Genomic DNA, 20,826 nt, shown 5'->3' with positions numbered 1-20,826 from the left:
ATTGGGTGAGATTTTTGGTATTTTTTATTTTGTATATGGTGGAAAATTGTATCAGTAATTGGAGGTTTGTTCTGTCCGTTTCTGATATTCTACTTCCTTGCCAATTTTGGTGTCTTCTTAGGTCTGGAGGGGGTACAAGTTTTCTTGTATCTTGAGGGAATATTACCACCCACCACCCAATAAATGAATATAGAGAGTGTGTCATGTGTTTTATGAGTTTCTCGTGTAAAATAACTGAAGATATATAAATAATTTAATATTATGTAGAGTGGAAGGAGGAAGAAATAGATCTTATCGTATTAGATGTGTCTTGTGTGTTCATTACATGTTTGTTATATATTATATATATTATATATATTGGTTGTAGGTGATATGTGGTTTATCTTATTTTAGTGATTTTTCCTCTACCATCTCTTCCCATTGAATTTTCTACGTCCTGATGGTGTGTCTGTGCAACTTGAAAAGTTAAGAATCGATTCTCTCGAGTAATTTCTATCGTTAAGAGAGGAGAGAGAGAGGGAAGGTATGGGAAAAATGAAAGTATGAGATGGGAAAACACCTTTTAAGTCTTCTTTTCCCCACATACTCATCTTCTCTATTTTCTCTATACCTATAATTTCAGTGAAAACCAAAGAGGAATAGAGTGTAAGATGGGCAAAAGATATTTCTTGAATGTGCCAAGGAGGAGTGTGGTGAGAAAAGCAATAAAGTTCTTCGTCCTTTTTGCTGCTTTTCAGTATTATACTATAAGGGGGGATGGGGTCGAGGAGTAGGAATGGTACTGACTTGGTTGATGGGGCAATGGTATGAGAGGAAATTCTATCACGTTTCCCTACATATCACAGTGTGTTAAATTTAAAATTATTTCACAGACGCGCTCTTTGACTGCGCCTCTTCCTTTTTATTCTTTATATTTTTTTTCCTTCACTATAATGTATATTTTCTGAGAAATTTCTCTATGTAGAATATTCCTAACTTACACTATATAGGAGATATATACCATTGGTTGAAAGTTAAGAGAGATTTTCTCTAACAGTTTGTGAAATATTTATGAATATTAATGCTGGCAATGCAAATAAAATCCTTCTTTTGTTTCACCATGCTTTCCACTTTGTGATGTAATAAGAGATTATGCACTTGTGCATCGCTTCTCATAATTTTATTGAGTGTCCTGTTGGGAGGAAGGAAATCTCCATGGAAAATTTCTAGTTATGCTACACAATAATTTTGCCTTGTTGAAGGGGGAAATAAAAGAAAATTGTTTCAAGTTGATGTAGCGGTGGAGAGAATACGAAATTATAGTTCTTATTCAGTTACTGGAAAATTTTCATTTTAAAATGTTTCTACTGTTATACACGTTATAAGGTAAAGTACCCTGTAGTCGGCCGGTTTCTCAACTCGGCCAGTGCGACTATTTATTCAATTTACTTTGATTTGTTATAATATGGTCTTACCGATTTAACATTATAAGGTGTATTATATTATGTATAACATAAATCAGTGAAAATTTCATAGAAAATGTCTGTCTGTTAAAAAATTAGTTAAATAATTCAACTGGCCGAGTTGAGGAACCGGCCGACTAGAGGGTACTTTACCTTACAAAAATGCTTTTTAGACAGCCTTAAAAATCTTGATATGAAAAGAAAACTTTTGGTAAAAAAGGATTTAGGAAATTTATTTTTGTCTTTCAAAAATAGGGGAAGGCTGTATAGAGATTGTAAGAGAATTATGGTCCTTTTCCATAGAGAAATTTCTCAACAAATTTCTTAGAATATTTTCAACTCCATTTGAAAAAAAGGTGATTTGAAAAGTTCAATTTGGTTGAACTTTTTCTCATAAAAGCTTAACAAAATAAAAATTGGGAACAGTTTTCCAGCTGTTCCTATCGGGTAAAGCGCCATCCATTGAGTTTTCTTCTGATACTTGCATGCCAACACTGAGAAAAAAAGAGGGTGCGATTAACTTTTTTTCCTCATAATTTTAACACTTTTTAGGTGTTATATCAACATTTTTTAATGTTAATTTTACACTTTTTTAAGGGTAAAATTAACATGAAAAAGGGTAATTTTAACCCCCAATACACCTAATAAGGGTAATATTTACACCGATTTTGGATCAATACTGCAGGGTAAAATTAACATTTCCGGAATGTTATTTTAAGTTTTTCGGATTTCTATCAGTATACATGTAGGTTATACTTTCGCTGTTAGAGAGCTTTTTTGCGAGCTTTCATGTCAATTGGGAATTACAAAAATCTGAAAATTTTCTCAATGGAAATGTCCCATTAGAAGAAATTTTAGTCTTGTAGAATTCTCTAAAGCGTTATAGAACTAAAATTTTAAGAATTTATTTTTAGCGTTCTTGTTTTGATCACTGATACTACCAAAAGTAAAGTAGCACACTTATGGTCTCTCTTGGTCTTCAACGCTAAGACGGTGGCCACTTTTTGGTAATTTCCAGATCACAAGTTTTTTCTTTAAATTTTCTTTACGTATTTGCTGGAGATTCTTGGTATTAAAAAGATAAATTGATACAAAATACCTTAACATTCGTACATTTTAGGAACCTATCAAGTGACTTGTCAAGCTACTAAATCATATGCTAAAATCGAGATATGGATAAACACGAAACTGAATGGATGAGGGCATATGTGTTTTTTACTTCTCAAGATGTTGTCTCTCGCACGGTGTCTACCGATACTGTCTCGACCGAATGTCTCTCGGAAAATTCGTGGGAAAACCAAAGAATTTTTTCTCATATGTGTGCGTAGAGATATTAAAAAGAATTTTCCTAAAAAATTACATCAATAGATTAGTAATGGTGATGAGATTTTAGAGGATGCTTTTGTGTGTGAAAACCACACCTTGAAAAGACAATTTTCCCACATATAAATCTCCCTTTTCCCACAGAGTATCTTCTTCATTTGATTTTCCATCAAACCCCAGTCTTGCCCAGAAGATTGAAAATCCCAAACATTTGGGTGTGTGTATGTGTGCCTCTGTGTGTGTGTGTGTGTGTGTATGGAATAAAACCGAAGAATGGGAAAATCCCTTGAGGAAAACTCTTTCCTAGTTTAGGTAGTCTGGGTTGTGAGATGGAGGTTTGGTCGCCGTATGGATTTATGGTTTCTCTTCTTCTCCTTGGCGTGCTTGAAGGAGACGATGTGAAGTATAAGGATGGGCTTCTTCTGCCACTGGATTGTCGCCTCTCTTGTGCGCCTGGCGAATTCACTGGCCCCGACTTGGGGCTGTGGAAAATCTTCGGTTATACTCGTTGATCACAATTTATTGCACAGATGCGGAAGTTGCTCAACTTTCTCTCCTCTCTGAGCCACTTGTCCACCCTCTCTTCTGGTTTTTTTTTTCTTGCCTCTAAGCCTTGTCCTTTCTGGTGGTTCATCAAAAGTCACGGGGGGATAGGAGGGAGGGGGTATGTTGTCGAGAATACCATCTCTAGAATCAGTGAGGCATTAGAATTAAAGGTTCTTTTAGAAGGAGATAGATGACTTTAGGGAGCTGCATTAGATATATCAAATCTCAATTGAGACTAGCTAAATGCAGAATATTCAAAGAGTCTGGGATATTCAATGGGCTTTTTCCATAGGGATAGATTGTACTATAGTACCCCAAAGGGTGGGGCATCGAAAAGCATATAATACCGTACCCTAACTCATCCCCAATACACGAGACCAATCAAATATACGACCAGAAAATGAATGATGACTTCTGTCTGGATTAGGGTGGAATATTTCCTCTTTCCCTGAATTTGAGGGAGAATTTTAATGGCATTGCAGAGGAGGATGTGTAATTGGTAGGTGGGATATATGATGAGGAATTTCTTTTATTGCGCATTGGGAGCCTATAACAATATTGCGATTCTAACAACTGACCAAATTTAAAATGCAGCCACTTTTAAATGACATGTACTAAAATGTTATTATGACATTGCTCGGAGAATAATTGAAATTTAGTACAGAAATGAAAGGCATATACTCATGCCATCATAGTTGATTCGATTAGTTTCGATTCAAATACATTCCCTTGTTTTTAGCACTTGATTGAACTTTCTCACAAGTCGCCATTAAATTTTCATTTTCCTTTAGAGGAAAATCTGAGGATCTCCTGGGATTATCTGAGGTGGGATTATGAACCCTATATGTAGGAGACTTTTTTGGCATAGTTGGAGAATCGATACGGTTTGCATGGTAGTCAGAAAAAATCACTGAACTTAAACATCATTTTTCTGTGCGAAAGTTCAAAGCCTCCCCCTATAGCCCCAAGCATTCGAATTTTGAGAGATACTGAATTTTGACGTATATCTAAATGACAGCTGGCAACCATGCGACAGTTGTCAAACTTTAGAATTTATTTTTTTAACGGATTTTACACAGTTTATTCCCCAGACAGATATTTAATGACAGAATTACAAGTATATCGTAATTCCTAAGTACTAAACTTTAGTACATTAATGTACTAAAAATACGCTAAAAGCTGAAAACTCTCTGTTTAATTGGAAAGGATTTCATTTCCAGAATTACTCACACTATAATAATATTCATGATCTTTTTCCCAAAACAATAAAATGCTGCAATAATTAAAATGTCTAGCATTAATAATAAGGACAAAAAAGGCAAGTTTCTCTTGTCCCTACGCGTTTAGTTGGATGGGCATGGAAAAGTGTCTCACAATGAATGAAGGCAATTAAAAAGGGAGTAATAGGAAGTCAGCAAAAAAAAGTATGTAGTGAATATGATGAGAATTTTGTCCCTCGCGTGGTTGATTTCTTTCCCATCTCTTATACCCATTCCAGTGAATAGAACTGAAAAAAAGAGTGCTTTCTCGCCAGGATAATATATAAATTTTCCAGCTTTTCTGCCATTTTGTTTGAACGATGATAGAGGGTCCTCGGAAAAGCGCGCGCAAGAGGGTAAAAAAGGCGTCAGCGAAGCTTTTACCCATAGTGAAGATGATGAATTTCATTGTGTTGTGGGTGGAGGGATGGAATGCTTTGGTGGAGAAACGTGACAGATAGGCATGTTTGAAAGTGTGAACTTTCACCCCCTCACATTGTAAGTCTATTGAGGTGGACTTGGCACGATTCTCTCACTCTCACCAAAAAAACAAAAAAAACTCTTCAAAAGCTCTCACAGCTATGTAGAATTTTCTCACAAGAATTTCCCATGAATGAGTTAGACGGAGAGATACTGCTCTAAAATCCTCTCCAGGAACTTTTCCAAGAGCATATGTGAGAGAGGGTGGGAGGGAGAGAATGAGGGAAAAGTGGCTTCCAAGGATGCAGGAATCTTTCATATTACTGCGTTTTGGGGTGGGATGAAAAGAATGGTTAGAGATTGTGCGAGATGGTGCTGATGAGGAAGAGAGGAATTTTGAGAGTTGTTATTATTACGTCGATGACTCGACAAATGACCACATTTTCCACCATTGAGATGCCTTAAATGCTTCAATTTGCTGTGAAGAGAACCACAAGAGTATTGTGCTAGGAGGAGAATCCATGGGAATTGTTGAAATAGTCGTTGAAAGTTTACTCAGTGCAGAGCTTTCCAACAGCTAAATGCATGTGGCTAACTTCATAGAAATACAAATTTTATACATAATTATGACATTGACAATTTGATCAACAGAGTTGACTTTGAAAGAACATTGTATTTTTGTTCATATTTATATTGTTTTGTACTAAAATGACATCTTGAAAAAGGAAATTCTATTACTAGGATCTGTCACTAGGCTGCACATTTCTAGCATATTGATGACCTATTACACAGATATAGGCACAGATATAAATGAATTAAATAATATATTTATAGTGCAATAATCATGAATATTTATCAAAATAGAAAATTTATTGTCTTTCTTATATCGATATGATGAGAGCTGTCAAATAATAAATTTTCTCAGGTTCAGGATTTCTCAGGTTCTATTTCGAGTGACCTTTTGTTAAGCGACAGATAAAGTATTAAAATTCAACAATAAATGGTTTTTTTTATCTACAAATAGCAATTAGGGGAAAGCTTTGATCGTTCGCACATACGCTATCTTCAAACACTTCGTATTATGAATCTTACCTATGGCTATATATTTCAATAGCTAGTCTTAAATCCCGCCTTTCCTGAAAAAATTAGGAGTCTAATCCTCTTTTCCTAGTTTCAGGAAGCAAAAATTAAAAGCAGGTCCAAAATTGTAATTTTGATGTGTAATACTTCATACGATTTTGCACAATTAATATCACTTTTCTGAAAAACGACTATCACAGGAGGTAGAGGGGTTATTAGGGTTTATATTTATGTAAAAACCTTTTAGGCTGGAGAAGGCCGCTTTTGTGGGTGGAAGAAATTTCACAAACTTGACTCACATTGATCGATCGCACATAGAAGACATTGCTTCTTCGCACATTTTCCAGGAAATTTCATTTTAGATGCGATCCCTCATATTCACATCTATTGTAATTTACCGATTTGATCCACCACTAAACAGTAAAACTTAAAAATCTTAAAGTTGATAAACAAGAAGTAATTTGACTCAAATAGGTCGCAGTTGAGTAATTTTTAAGCAATTTTGCATTTCTTTGATGTAAAAATATTTTTCAAGCTTGCACAAACTGAATGTACAATGAAAGAATCACTTCTACAATAAGCTCACACAGTTTACAACTGGTTTTTGAGAATCTCTGACATAACCTCACTTTTGTGTAGTTTTTCACTTCAAAGAAAAAAAAATTATCCGTGAGAGACTGTTTTGTGAAAATTATGGCCTGTTCACCCTCTGAAGCTCAATATCTGTGCTAAATCCCGATTCCTGTAGCAGTAGGGACAGAGAAATCCTCAATGATGCGTATTCAAACATTTTTGAGCATATCCGGCTCCGTAGAGGAATGGTGGAATCTTTGCGGTCTTCTCGCTTGCAGTTTTAGTCAATTTTCAGCTTAAAAAACTTATTGATTAGTGTAAATTTGGTGATATTTGGACTTTTAAAGAAAGCATTCACCAGATTTAACGTTTCCAGAATGAAATTCCCATGGAATTAAGCAAAAAAGTGTTTTTTAGTGTCATGAAAACATCTCTTAGAAACAGTTTAATCAAGTAGATTGGAGTTCCCTTTAAACAATGATGTGCAACTTTTAGTGTCCGGTGCAAAATTTAAGGTAAAAATAGGGTGTTCAATGATAACGTGAATCGTGTGCGAATATGGAAACTTGATTGAACTTTCGCACAAATCGCCATTAAATTTTCATTTTCCTTTAGAGGAAAATCTGAGGATTTCCTGGAATTATCTGAGGTGGGATTATGTACCCTATAAGTAAGAGACTTTTTTGGCATAGTTGGAGAATCGATACGGTTTGCATGGTAGTCAGAAAAAATCACTGAACTTGAACATCATTTTTGTGTGCGAAAGTTCAAAGCCTCCCCCTATAGCCCCAAGCATTCGAATTTTGAGTGATACTGAATTTTGACGTATATCAAAATGACAGCTGGCAACCATGCGACAGCTGTCAAACTTTAAAATTTATTTTTATAAGGATTTTACACAGTTCTATTCCCCATTTAAATCAATATTAATGTGTACCTTCCATGTTTTCTTGTGTAGTATCAATTTCATTGAATACTTTAAGGCAAGATAAATTTGCAAATTATCATTTATGAATTCACACACCCCCTGAGGTGTTCCTAATTGCATGGTAAATTCCTGCTGATTTCCCACAGTCATGCTTCCCTGTAATTCTAACCCCAAAAAACATTATCAATAGGGATTTTCTCTGAGAAAATGTGCGTGCTGATTTTGGGAAAAAAAGTAGAAAAGTCACATTTCACCCATAGTAAGAATATTTTCCACAGTTTTCCTTCCTTCTATCTATAGTCATGTAGAAGAGAAGACGAAAAAATGGTTGGTGAGAAATTCCCACATTTTCTGCCACTTGAATCTTCGGAATGAAAACTCAGGGGATGATATGTATAATTGAAAAATTTCTACCTTTAAGTAGAGGAAGGCTTACAGGCTTTGTACACATTTATAAGTCACACGGGTCACGGGTCCCGGTCAAAATCCCGAACCGGAAGAATTTCGAACATTCGGGATTTTGGCTGCCACCGAATTCACACATATCCTGAAAAATGTAGTGTTCGAAGCCAGAGTGTGTGCGAACCCTACAAGCTTTCCCGTATTTAGTATGTGTTTTGACTAATATACCAAAAGAAGGAGGGATTGGGAGTGATGATGGGTAGAATTAACAGGAAAAAAAGCGTCTTTGGGAAATGGATATGGCAAAAAAAAACTTCCATTGCGATTGGGAGGGGGAGGGGAATAAGTATGAGGGTGTGGTGCTGGGTTCTCTTCGTAGGCGGTAGGGGATAGTAGGTTGGGGGTGGTGGGGTTGCAAAGAGGCTAAATTTTCAGTGTATTTGAGCGATCAATTACGAAGAATCGGCATCATCGCTAGGTCTTCGTATTTTAACGACGCACGCCCTTAAAAGTTTTCTTCAAAACCGGGAGATTTCACGATTTTCCATACAAAATATTTCCAGAGAGAGAGAGAGAGAATTTTGAATATGTATTTGTAGATGGATGAGAGTGGAGAAAAATTGGGGAGGGTTTTGATATAGTGAAAGAGTAGATTTACTAATACACAGAAAAGTTTATATCTGTGCTATCTTAGAGGACATTCATCCTTCTCCTTTGAAAAATTCTTAAGAGAGAGAGAGAGAGAGTTTCCATCCGGGATATTTTAGATAGAAGCTTTTGTACGTGTGTGTGTCTATATGGAGAGGAAGGAGCTTTTTGGGTGGGAAATTCGAAATGATCCTCGAATACTTTTTTGCCATACTGACTCTTCTATACCTTCCCTTCAACTATCACTCCACCATATATAATATTTTACTACCACAGCCATGTAAAAGTGTCTCTCTGATTGATTGGTTGTGTGTTGAAAATGAAGCTTTTGCCGAAGCTTTCCAAGAATTTCTCCTGAGTTCATTCTTTTTTTGCGTCATCACGTAAATGCTTTTCGCGGAATGTCAGGCAGCCTTACTATTTAGGCAATGGGCTTTTTAAATTCGGCAATATGAATATTTCCATGTAGTAGAGCTTTAAAGCTCACCACAAGTGTCAATTGTACGTTAATTTTCAGTGTGAATTTGATTAATGACCCTGTCGATTGTGATAAATGTGATAAATTCAAACCACACACACACACACACGATACAACATCACATTTCCCCGGAAAAAACCACCCCCGGAAAACCTTGATAGGGAAAGCTTAATGTGCGGGGGTGTATTGGTACGGGAGCTTTTTGACCGAACAACTCCTTCGTGCAATACCGTCAAGTTTGCCGGATAGCGTCGAAAGTTTTGTATTATATGGGAGAATTTTCTAACGCGCATCTGTGAAAATATGAATGTAGAAAATGCGTTTCAAGTTGGGGAAAATAATGGTGGAAAGTGCTATATATGTAGAAGAGAACAGTGATGAAGGTAACAACGACGTCGACTCAGTATAAATGAGAGAGAGAGAGAAAGAGAGTATAAGAGAGTTTTGGGGGTTGCGTTTTATCTTTTCTATTATATTTTTTTTTATTCTTGTATTCTTGGGAAAATGCCTGTATGTCGTTTTTGTATTAGTGATTGGGGCTTTTCTCAAAACGGGTTATTGGTGGAGAGGAAAAGTTTTTCCTAGCCCTGATGGTGGTAGTATGTGTGTGTTTATACGGCATTGAGGCGTGCGAAAAATGCCTGACTTTCCTCTTCTACTATGTGGGTATTGCCATCCTTGCACAATTCCGCAAATTCTCGTGATAGTGAAAAGTATGTGTCCTTGTTGTGTTCTTTTTCCCGGAAGAATTTTCCAAAAGAAGTGACTAATGTGGGTGTTTTCCAAGTTTTGAATGTGCCAAATTCAACAGCATGTGTGAGATATTTGAGGTATTTTCTATTGAGAGACTTTTTTTTTATATCAGGAGTTGTCAGTTGTATCCACCCTGATTTCAATATACAAGTTCATGCTGGTTGGTTTTCCGGAAGTTTTCGATAATGAATGGGTGTGGAAAAGGAAGAAAAACGTGCTTTCAAGACGAATTGAAAAAATACCTTTTCGGTTTTTTTTTTGTATTACTTCCCAAACATTTCTTTTCCGAATTTAACGGGATTTTTTCTCACCTAAAACATCCCCCATGTTTTTTCTCCTAACCTTCAATATCGTTTGTCTTATATTTAGTTTTCACGCATCATTTAATGGCAGGGATTTTTTTTCTTCTCTAATCGATGACGTTGTTTTGACGTTGAAAGCTTTTCTTCCGTGTTGTATTCATGAAAAAATAATTAACTTTGTCTATTTTTGAATGAGGTAAATGGTGTTTGAAAGAAGAGTTGTATCTATTTTTGGGAGGGTTGTTCAGAGAGAACTTACCATCATAAAATCCATCCCTGATGAATTATTAAAACTATCGTCTTGTTCTTCAATCATTTTCATTTTGTTTTTTGGGCCCAATATTGTGCAATAAATTGAAAATATTTAGTTTTAAAAGCATTGGAACTTTTTATACATATTCTCAGAGAGCCGTCAACCATCTGTGGGGGCTTTGGTATGTGAACTACTATGAGGAATTTATGGAAATTGTGGGGGTGGTTATGGAATTGTATTAGTCTTTTTTTCTTGGCAAAAATTACAAGAATGATATTTTGTGGTAATAAAAAGAGGAAAGAGTGGGTGTTTTCAGTTTATTTGTATGTTGAGGGGGTGGAAAAGTGGATCAACGTGACATAACCTCAATTTAGGGTGTAGTGCAAGGCGTGAAGAAAATGCGCAACAACATTCAATCGAACATACCAAATATTCATTTCCCATTTTCTCTCTCTTACATCTTTTATGGCCAATGGCCTTTAGTATTTTTTTACGCCGATTTTCTACAATTAATATTTCTTCACAATAATTTTCAAATTGAGCTTTTTTTCAGTGCTTGATTGAAATATATCGTTGGTAAAAAAAAAAAGTTAAGTGAAAAGTGCTAAAAATGCTATTATGCCGGGTGGTTTCACTTTGACATGTGAAAATGACATTTGATTAAAAAAGCTCCATTTGTAAGTTTATATATGTCGACTTTCCAATCAAATATTTGTACAATTTTTTTTCTCATATAATTTCCCTTTGGATTATTTTACCCACTCAAGGGACACACAGTGCATTTACTGTATACATAGAATTTTTCCTCGCAAAGTACAGTGAGAAAATGCAGCAATTCCTTCCAATGATTTACGATGGAGTGAAAGCTTTAAGCTCCGACAGGGCTAGACTCAGGGGTTGTGTTTTATCTCAATCATACCTAAATGTGTTTTTCTCTTGACAGTTAAACCACGTCATTTAAAATATGTTTTAGGACTTTGAAGTAAAGGATGATGATAGGGATTTACTCTGATGAAACTTTTGGGATGAATGCTGTTGTTGGGGGAGGAAGGATATTCTAAATGTACACGCAATGAGAGAGAAGGATGGTAAAATGGGGTGTGTTATTGTTATTTTGTGTGACGTCAGGGTGTGTTTTTCGCACACATGAAAATTTATTTTTGACAGTCATTCTATTTGCTTTTTATTCTTTACCATTTCTCTTATACACAAACTTCGGGGTTTTTTTTCTCCTGTCGTGTGAACGCAAAGAAAAAGCCCTCTAGAAAAACCACCTAACGATAATATGTTTGTATGTGAGAGGTTTTTCCTCTATGTCTAAATATTCTGAGCTTTTCTTTCAGCATGCTTTATCACATTTACAATGAGCGTTGAAAATGATAATATAACGTTTTTGGCAATCTTCCTTCTAATGCCTAATGGCCTCTACACATTGGGAGCAATTTTTGTCAAAAATTGCTTTTTTGAAGGAAATTCCCTGCAGCGTTGTAGGGGGAAACGTCAAATTTCTGTCAAAAACGCAATTTTTGACGAAAATTGCTCCCAATGTGTAGACGCCTTAAGTGCAAAAAATGTATGAATGACTACATTTGATTATTTGAAACTGTGTGTTTTCATCGAATAACCATAATTCGATATTCAAAATTCTTTAAAAACCGGAAATGTTCGATATTCAAAACCGATTCATATTTTTGGAAACTCATAAGTGTTAGCACTAGCTTCTCCCCAATGGTTAAACCCCCCGTTGGTATTTGAATTTGACATCATAGATGTCTCTCGGAACGGCGCCGATTTCTCCTAAGAGCGTTCCTAGTGTTAGCCTGTGAGTTACTCCTTCGGGAGGGGTATCGTAGAGAGGATTAGTATTGCCAGAGTTAGTTCATGTTGGATCGTCGTAGGGAATAGATCGTTAGGAAGAACGCTGCGAGGGCTCTGTAGAAACCGCCACGATTGCTTTAAGGGTTTCGCCCTTGACGAGTGATTCCATTAACCGCCCGGAGGTATCTCATCTCGGCAGCTTACACTCGCGATCTTACGAAAAAAAAGAGGGTGCGATTAACTTTTTTTCCTCCGAACTTTAACACGTTTTAGGTGTAAAAATATATCAACATTTTTTAATGTTAATTTTACACCTTTTTAATGGTAAAATTAACATGAAAAAGGGTAATATTAACCCCTAATACGCCTGAAAATGGTAATATTTACACCGATTTTGGATCAATACTACAAGGTAAAATTAACATTTTCGGAATGTTATTTTAACTTTTTCGGATTTCTCTCAGTGCAGAGAGAACTTACAGGATAACACGTTGGAAGTTAGAACGTTTAAACGGTTTAAACCGACGAGTTACACAAAAGTGATCAAATTCATCAAAAGGGCATTTTTTATTTTAATGAAATTGCAAAGCAAACGTTTTGCTTTCCTTAAATTCCACAAAACTACACAAAAATCCGCTTTTTACAGCAAACGTGTTTACACATACTGTTGCTGACATTGTTAACGATTGAAGTGTCAAGAATAGCGAAACTCGAAATGCAGAACAATCACCCAGCAACGAAAATTCCCTGTTTGAACGTGTTCGGAACAGGGTTCACTTTAACCCATTCAGTCAATGTACCAGAAATACTTGAGATAGAAAGTTCGTATTTTGGGATTAGTTTCCTACAGATTAATAGATGAATTTTTTGAAAAGAAAAAAAAATTATCCATTATGGGGGCGCGGGGAGCCGCCCTCAAACACGCGTCGTAACGGTCACTGAATTTAAATTCTGCACATTAATTCATTACAAACTCTATTGATTTAGATAGAGTAACTATCCAAGAAAACAAATTAGCAATCAGAATTCAAATCAGGAAAGAGGATGAAGGCCTTGACGGGATGTCGAATTTTCCGTCCACCATTTTGAGCAAAATTTTTGCATGACTTCACGCGAAGCGAGAAAAGAACAACAAAATGTATTCCCATCTCTGTCAGCCTATTTTTTCCAAGTAATTGAAGGACTAAAGTAACTAAAAATCCATTCCCGACATAAATTCGAATATTAATTTCCCTGGAATAAATCATCTAAAATTACTCAATTTGCGTATGATGTATAATACCATGGTAAGGAATGGGTTAATGTAAATCCTTATGGCGTAGGAAAAAGCGAAAGCGGTTGAAGCAATAGTTCTCCTCAGTGGCAACCACTTTCTGAACATTTGAGAGACCGCCACCGTCGCGGCATGTCGAACAGGGAACTCTATCGTTGCTGGGAAGCGCTAAAGCGGCGAGTACGTGAACTTGCACTTAGGCTTTCGCTATATTTCGAAGGTTTAACTTGGCTTTGGAGTGGCTTTGCTTCTTCGGTTATTACTGAACGGAGCCAATATGTTCAACACAATTTTACATTTCGCTAGACATTCCAAAACGCTTTATTAATTCATCTACGATTTTTATTTTAAAAAAAATACCAATATAAATCAATTTTGCAATTGTAAAGTGATAAAAGTGGAATTTTAAAGTGTTGAAAATTCTTGTACTGCTTACCATGATCATTTTGGAAGACGTTTTGAAGAGGAGATGATGCTAGATATATATAATAGTAAATGTTGTATAAATTGTATTTTCTTCCCAAACGACGGGATGCTGCCAAGAAAAACCCCACCCAATTGGTATGGCGTGTGTGTAAGAGAGTTTTCCATGAAATTGCAGTAGAAGCAGCAACAAGAGCTTTTAGTGGCTGGGACACATAATTTTCCGGACGAACTTTTCCATCATCTTGTTTGAGGATGAAATATATGTGTGTATGGTTTTTGAGGGTGGCAGTTAACGTGGTTTTCCACTGAGTCCTCCTGTCCCCCCAATTCCACCTTCTTTTTGGGGTTAGAGAGAGAGAGAGAGAGTGGGTTTGGTGACCAATAAATGTGTATGTGTATGAAGTAAAGGAAAAGTCGTGAAAAGGAAAGGGGAAGTTTTTGGGGTTGGGATTATATACAATGTTGTGTTGTTCCTCTAATTGAAAGTTTACGTTCCGCTTGTTTCTCTCTCACCGTGTTCATTCTCCCAATTGGATCTATGAGGTGTTTTTGTCCGTTATTCTTTTTCCAAGTTGCCACAAAACTCTCTTATATGGCATGGCACAAGCCAAGAGTTGGAGGATGGTAATTGAAGATGTCTTGGCGGAAGTGGATGGTATATTAGGAAGAAAGAGCAAAGAAAAAAAATATAGTAAAACACAATTCAATGTGATTTATTTCATACTGTTTTCTTCCGCTTAGTGAAAGAGTTTGAGAGAGGATCAAATTAACCTAAAATATCTTGAGTGTACAATCTTGCATGGAAAATTCATGTGGAGGAGAAGAAGATGGGTTGGAGAGAGGTGTATGAGGGAAAATAATTGGATGGTGAAGGAAAATTTTCCTGTCTCTCCGATGAGAATGTGCATAGTTGGTTGGTGGAGGGTGTGAGGAGAAGAAATGGCAGGAACTACTAAATTAATGCCTTACTTCGAGTTGGCCAGACTCTGTGAGAAGCTGAAGAGATTTTCCAGCCACTCTGTGGTGATTGACAAAGTTTGTCACTCTTCCATGTATCTCAATTTTCCTTTAAGATGAAGATGGTATAGGCCTCAGTATGGAGGCATTAAGGGAGAAAATTTTATCCTATATATGTTGGATATTATAAATTAGAAAAAAAGTTAATGGAGAAATTTATGGAGGAAATTTAAATGTGGTGGGATTTTGTAGAAAATATATGGTAACATTGACATCAAGTGTCAAATATGTCAACAGGTCTAACCTCAAATTATACAAGCTAATTCAAATTTCAAGGAGAAAGAAGATTCTTTCGATGGAAAAGAATTTGGATTAGAAGATGTTTATTTAATATCAAATTGAAATAATATATTAAGAGAAAAGGATGTCATTGAAAACATAACCAAAAAGGGTTGATCGAGTTATCTCGCTTTGCCTTGTAGGCAGTTTCGCATTTTCGGAAACATATATTTGTTTTTGAAATCCGTACTGTAAATCAAAGGTAACATACAGTGCCCGCTTCGTTATTCGGATGATTGGGAGACAAAATGACAGATGTCCGCTTCGTAATTCGGATGGATTTTTTGAATTTGTTCAACGTCTCGAAAATATAATACAAGATTTTTTTTGTAGAATTAGTATAAAAGTTTTAAAAAAGATTAAAAAGACATAATTAGAGAATTCTATGCTGTTATACTTCATTTATTAAACAAAAACTTCACAAGATAATTCATTTCCATTGCTAAACAGACATGCATACATAACCTCAAAATTATTTTATATGTAACCGTCGAGAACTGGTCCGGATTACGCCGATCCGGATTAAAGAGCGGGCACTGTACTAGATTTTTCTTAATGGGTTATGTAACTTTGAGGTTATGTCCTTGTCATTTCGTAGCATAACCTTAAAAATTTCACTAATATCTCAAATTAAGCAGTCTATTTCCATCAAATACACTTTATTCCTTCATTTCTTATTATTAATGCTGAAAAAATATGCTAACGTGGTCGTTTTTGATCTTTCCAGACAAACAAGATCAGATATACTTCATCAAGGATGTCCGAAATGCAGTGGAGAAGGTTGAAAAGATGGAGAATGGCAAAATGCAGAGTGATCTGTTCGATGGCCTACTGGAGATTGTTCTTCGGTACAGTGGTAGCCCAAATGACAATGTCAGATCATTGGCTATCAGTGTACTATTGGAATTGCAGACATCACCGGTCTTCAATCAGTGCAACTTTATTGAAGTTATCAAGAAAGTCCTGGATCCGGCCAGTACACCAAAATGTCAGCAACTTGAGGTAAGCAGAGATTTTAGTGCAAGAATTTCTTTTTTCAGGTAAAATCATGTATCAAAATTTTATAAATATTTTTGACAATGGGCTATTGTTCTGGTGGATATTTTTTTTTTATATAATATGGTAAAGGAAGTGTCCTTGCCACCGAGTGAAGCGACAAAAAGTACTTGAGATGTGGTTCGGCATCAAAATTGGCTGTTTTAGTGTTAATTTATGCAATCTATCACAGCCAGCTTTGATGAGCAATTCACATCTTTCCATGATCTTCACATTGTGATCTTCTTTGGACTTCAAAAGTGGTATGCAAAGGAGTACAAAAAAAAATATGTGTTTGAAATGATAGTGATCGCGGTGAATATTAATGGTAGAATTTAGTTATTTAGGCAAAATATATAAAAAGAAACGAATACAACAAAAAAAAAAAAGAAGAAAAATCGATGATTTTTAGTGATTTGATGTGGTGATCAAGATTGAGATATCTTTGGGAATCTCAAGTTTATGAGACTGTTTGTTTTTTATTTAGTTTTTGAGTTTTTAGGTTATTTGGTGTTGAATTTGTGAATTGTAGAAATTTGGCAATTTTTGACCTAGCTCACAAAATGGTTGCTGAATATGTTTTCAATCATATCACAGCCATTTTGATGAGCTCGGATGAAAATGATTGACTACATGAGGAGGCAAAATTCATCAAAATTGCTTTTTGTGATTTTATTTTATTGTTTTGTGTATGACTTTCTATTTTAGATTAAGGATACAACATTTTGATCACACGATCAGAACGTCAAAATGGTTGGGTCTATGTTGCTTTCTATGAAATTCATATCACAGCCATTTTGACGAGTTTGATTGATGTGAATTACCAACACAGCCATTGGTTCACTTCAACTTGGACCATTAGGATATAAATATTGCAAATAAAGGAGAGAGGAGTAAGGATATGAAATTCCAATTGGATCGCCTCTCAAAGTGGCTGTGAAATGTTTTATGTATTCATATCACAGCCAGCTTTGAAGAGCGATTCGATTTTGGTAAGTTCAACTACGATGGTTTGGGGCACACTATTTTCCCCTTTCTTCTCGGCAGTTACGAAGGATATAAGACATTGGCAGTGAAGTACAATATATGTATTATTTGAGAAATGGCTGAGCTCTCAAAGTGGCTGTGAAACGTTTGTTTTGATATTCGTATCACAGCCAGCTTTGATGAGCTTAGACATTTTGTGGATCTCCTTGTGATGATGTTGGTATGTATTCTCTAAAAGTGGCAAAGATTAGAGGTGATTTTCTTTCGAAGTTTCCCCTACAATTTCTCTCGATTTTACATCTATCTCCTGCATTGATTTCATTTCTTTGTTGTTGTTTTTTTATGAATTGTCAAAATGACGTCTATGACATGACACCTGTCAAATTTAAAATTTAAACAGTGGAAGTTTAAGGTCTAGATACATTATGGATATTTCTTGTTTGTAGATAATGTACACGTTAGCACCAATTATTGGCAGTAATAATACAAAAGAATATCTATGGCCGATATTTCTGCGGATGACAAAAGAAATGTCACATTGCAGCGTGAGACAGGCTCTTGTTCGGACATTGGGAATGTTTTGCCGTATTCTAGGATCAGAATGGACAGGTTATCGACTAGTAGGTGTCTCAAATTTTCTTTGTTGATTGCTCCTTACTTGGTAGATTTGTTCCTAAACAAAAAAATATCCTTTTGCAGTGGCCCATCTATATGAAATTGTCCAAAGATAATACCTGGCGTGTTCGTCAGCAATGTGCTAGAATCCTGCCAATTGTTAGTTTATTCTCATCACCGCTGGAGCGTGATCGGCGTATTGCACCGTTGATTAAGAGTTTCCTTAGGGATGAAAGTCGCTATGTATTTCTCGTAGCGAGTGATATGTTGGGAATTTATTTGGCTACATTTGCCAAACCACGAATTCTCACAGTTTTTGTCAATTCAAAGATGGAATTATCACTGCCCAATCCAGCTGATGAGGATTTCAAGGAGTGTCTGCAGAAGGAGTCTGAACGGGAAAAATTTGCCAGTTATGAAGAAATGTTTACAGAAACACTCAATAGACATTCATATAAGGCACCCGGTGCTGATTCCACTCGTTATGATAGATTCCATGAAATTGTCTATCCACTGGATGTGGGTGGACGTATTCTAGAAAAATACTTCAGGTTGTCAAATTTACCGGTGAAACTTCATCTGGCGGGTAGCGATGAGGCGCATAGAAGACGTGAACTTGAGGATTTCTTCAATAAAATTAGCTTCGATACCTGGATCAATGACTTTAGGAATATCATAAGTGATAAAGTGCATTTTGAACAGGGCAATATCTCTGAATTCTTCCCATATCAACCACCTATAAATTCATACAACAATGAGGATAATCTCATGGAGATGGGTTCATGTGAGAGGAGCTATGAGAAGGTTCTTCCTATACCATTACCTGCCCCACCGCCTCCGGTTAAGAGTCTTTCGGCGAAGGTGCTGGAAGAGGAGGATGATGATGACAGTGATGAAGAATCGAGTCCTGAGATGGAAGAACTTCTGCGTGATTTGCAGGAGGAGGCACCTGAATTGTGGCAAAAGTTGGCAGATGCGCATTCAGAGAGGAAGCAAGCTAGAAAGGCTGCAGCTGCAGCAGCAGCTGCGCTAAAAGCTGAAACTCCTGAAGGTAATCCCGAAGAGAATTTGCCAGCAGAACCATCGGCAGAAGTTGATGAAGCTGAAAAACCAAAAGTTCCTGAAATTCCTTCGACAGATTCAGCACCCGTTGCCAGTATAGCTCCGATCGTTTCAACTCCACTGCAACAGCAACAACCTTCTCAGTCTTCCACTTCGACGTCCAAAAATGGCAAGACGGTAGCGGCTAGAGGACCAAATACACAATGTCACCTCAAACGGATCTTTCTCAAACGGAACACTCCACATGATTTGCGTGACATTATAAGTCAAGCAATTGAAGATAGCACAAAGAGGAAGACGAAATACAAAGTTTCAACACCAAACAAATTCTTTCAGAATAAGGATAAAAGTCAACTTCCACTACCACCCCAAACAGCATCCATTGAGGATGCATGTAAAGAACCAAACTACTTTCCAACGCCGTCCACAAGTGAAAAAAGGGCAACTTTTGCTGAAATTGTCTCCCGGGGTGTTGAGATGGATGACAAGGCGGATAAGAATGAAAACATTCTGTCAGATTTCAATGACAATCCCAGTGAGAGTTGTGTTGTATTGGATTCCAATGAGGAATCTGTGGTGTTCCGAAAGAATACTTCCGAAAGGGAAGAATATTCTGTAAGGAAGACACTTCTAGTGCGTTCCAATGCCCTCTGTCTGACAACATCGTCAGATTCCAATGAGAATTGGTGCTGTGATCCCAAATGGGAGAAAAATGGCAATTGTAAGACCCAAGATGAAGAGGATGATGATGATGAAGCTAAGGAATTCAATTCGCACAATTTTTGGTATATTGCACCAGAAAGTGTGACAATTGATGACATTTCGGGGTGTAGTGAGAAGTCTGAGTCATCAGATATTCCCACAACGTCCCCTGTCCTCGATGACACTTCAATGGCATCATTGCCAATGCACAATTTATGCGAAAGTCCCGATGATTCGGGCTACAGAGATATGGACTTTGAGAAGACACGATCTCAAATGACTGATGGCAATATTGATCCAGCTTTGCTCAAACAAGATGTCCTGCCACCCGAATTACTCCAGAGTTTCATCACAAAGGCCAATTCCGATGAGACTGAAGTGTCAATTGCCTGTGCCTATTCATTTCCGGCTGTGGCCCTTACATTGGGCAGACAGTAAGTGTTTAAATATATTATATTTTTGCACCAGAGAATTTCCTTAATACTCCCATACAATTTTTCTCCAGAAACTGGCACCTGCTGCATCATACATTGCAGAAATTATGCGCCAATCAGAAAGTTTGTTATGTCGTGATCAATTCTTTCTATCACATTGCCCTGATTATTGGCCGAGAAAATGCTACAAATCACCTCCTTCCACTCTATTTGGGTTTCTTTGACTGTGTCACGCGTATACGTCGTGAGGCACTCAAGATTGTCCACAATTTCCTGTCCACAGTGGATGAGACACGACATGTGGATGTGATTGCCAAGTTGCCCATCTGCCTGGCGGACTTCCACAAGGCCAATGAGACCAAGTACCATGTTCGCGAGAATTTTATGAATGTGGTATTGTCACTTATGCACATGTACGATCGCAATGATGCCCCCGAGGACTGTGTCAATTACCTCACGGCATATGCTCTGGCAATGCTGGTGGACAAGGTGCATCGAGTGAGAGAATTAGCCCTCGAGGCGCTCGTCGTGAGGGTGAGAACCTGCCGTGAGCGGGACTTTGCCAATCTGCTGCAGGCTGTGACAGAGGAATGTGGTGAAAGTGGCCACTGGAGAAATAGACAGACTTTTGTTCGCCTTGTACACCGATGGGTTAGTATTATTCTGTTTTTTTTTTTGGTTTTTGCTTTGTTTATTACGGCTCGAAGGACCAAAAATTATTCACTAATTTCCTAAATCCCAAAATAGACACAGGGATCGGCTTAGGAATCA

General features: G+C 36.9%; 1 protein-coding gene across 1 annotated transcript in view; it reads left to right on the top strand.

The window, feature by feature from the left end:
* Positions 1 to 20,826, top strand: part of LOC129804609 (serine/threonine-protein phosphatase 4 regulatory subunit 1-like) — a 184,879-nt gene that overhangs the window by 158,848 nt on the left and 5,205 nt on the right. Inside the window, exons 4-7 of the mRNA XM_055852098.1 lie at positions 15,948 to 16,222; positions 17,689 to 17,862; positions 17,942 to 20,055; positions 20,127 to 20,706. Of these exons, the coding sequence (XP_055708073.1) occupies positions 15,948 to 16,222; positions 17,689 to 17,862; positions 17,942 to 20,055; positions 20,127 to 20,706 (3,143 nt within the window). The remainder of the gene's footprint in view (positions 1 to 15,947; positions 16,223 to 17,688; positions 17,863 to 17,941; positions 20,056 to 20,126; positions 20,707 to 20,826) is intronic.

Source organism: Phlebotomus papatasi, chromosome 2, assembly GCF_024763615.1.
Source record: "Phlebotomus papatasi isolate M1 chromosome 2, Ppap_2.1, whole genome shotgun sequence".
Classification (NCBI taxonomy): Eukaryota; Metazoa; Arthropoda; class Insecta; order Diptera; family Psychodidae; genus Phlebotomus; species Phlebotomus papatasi.
The sequence above is the reverse complement of the archived record's forward strand: the minus strand, read 5'-3'. Positions and strand labels throughout refer to the sequence as shown.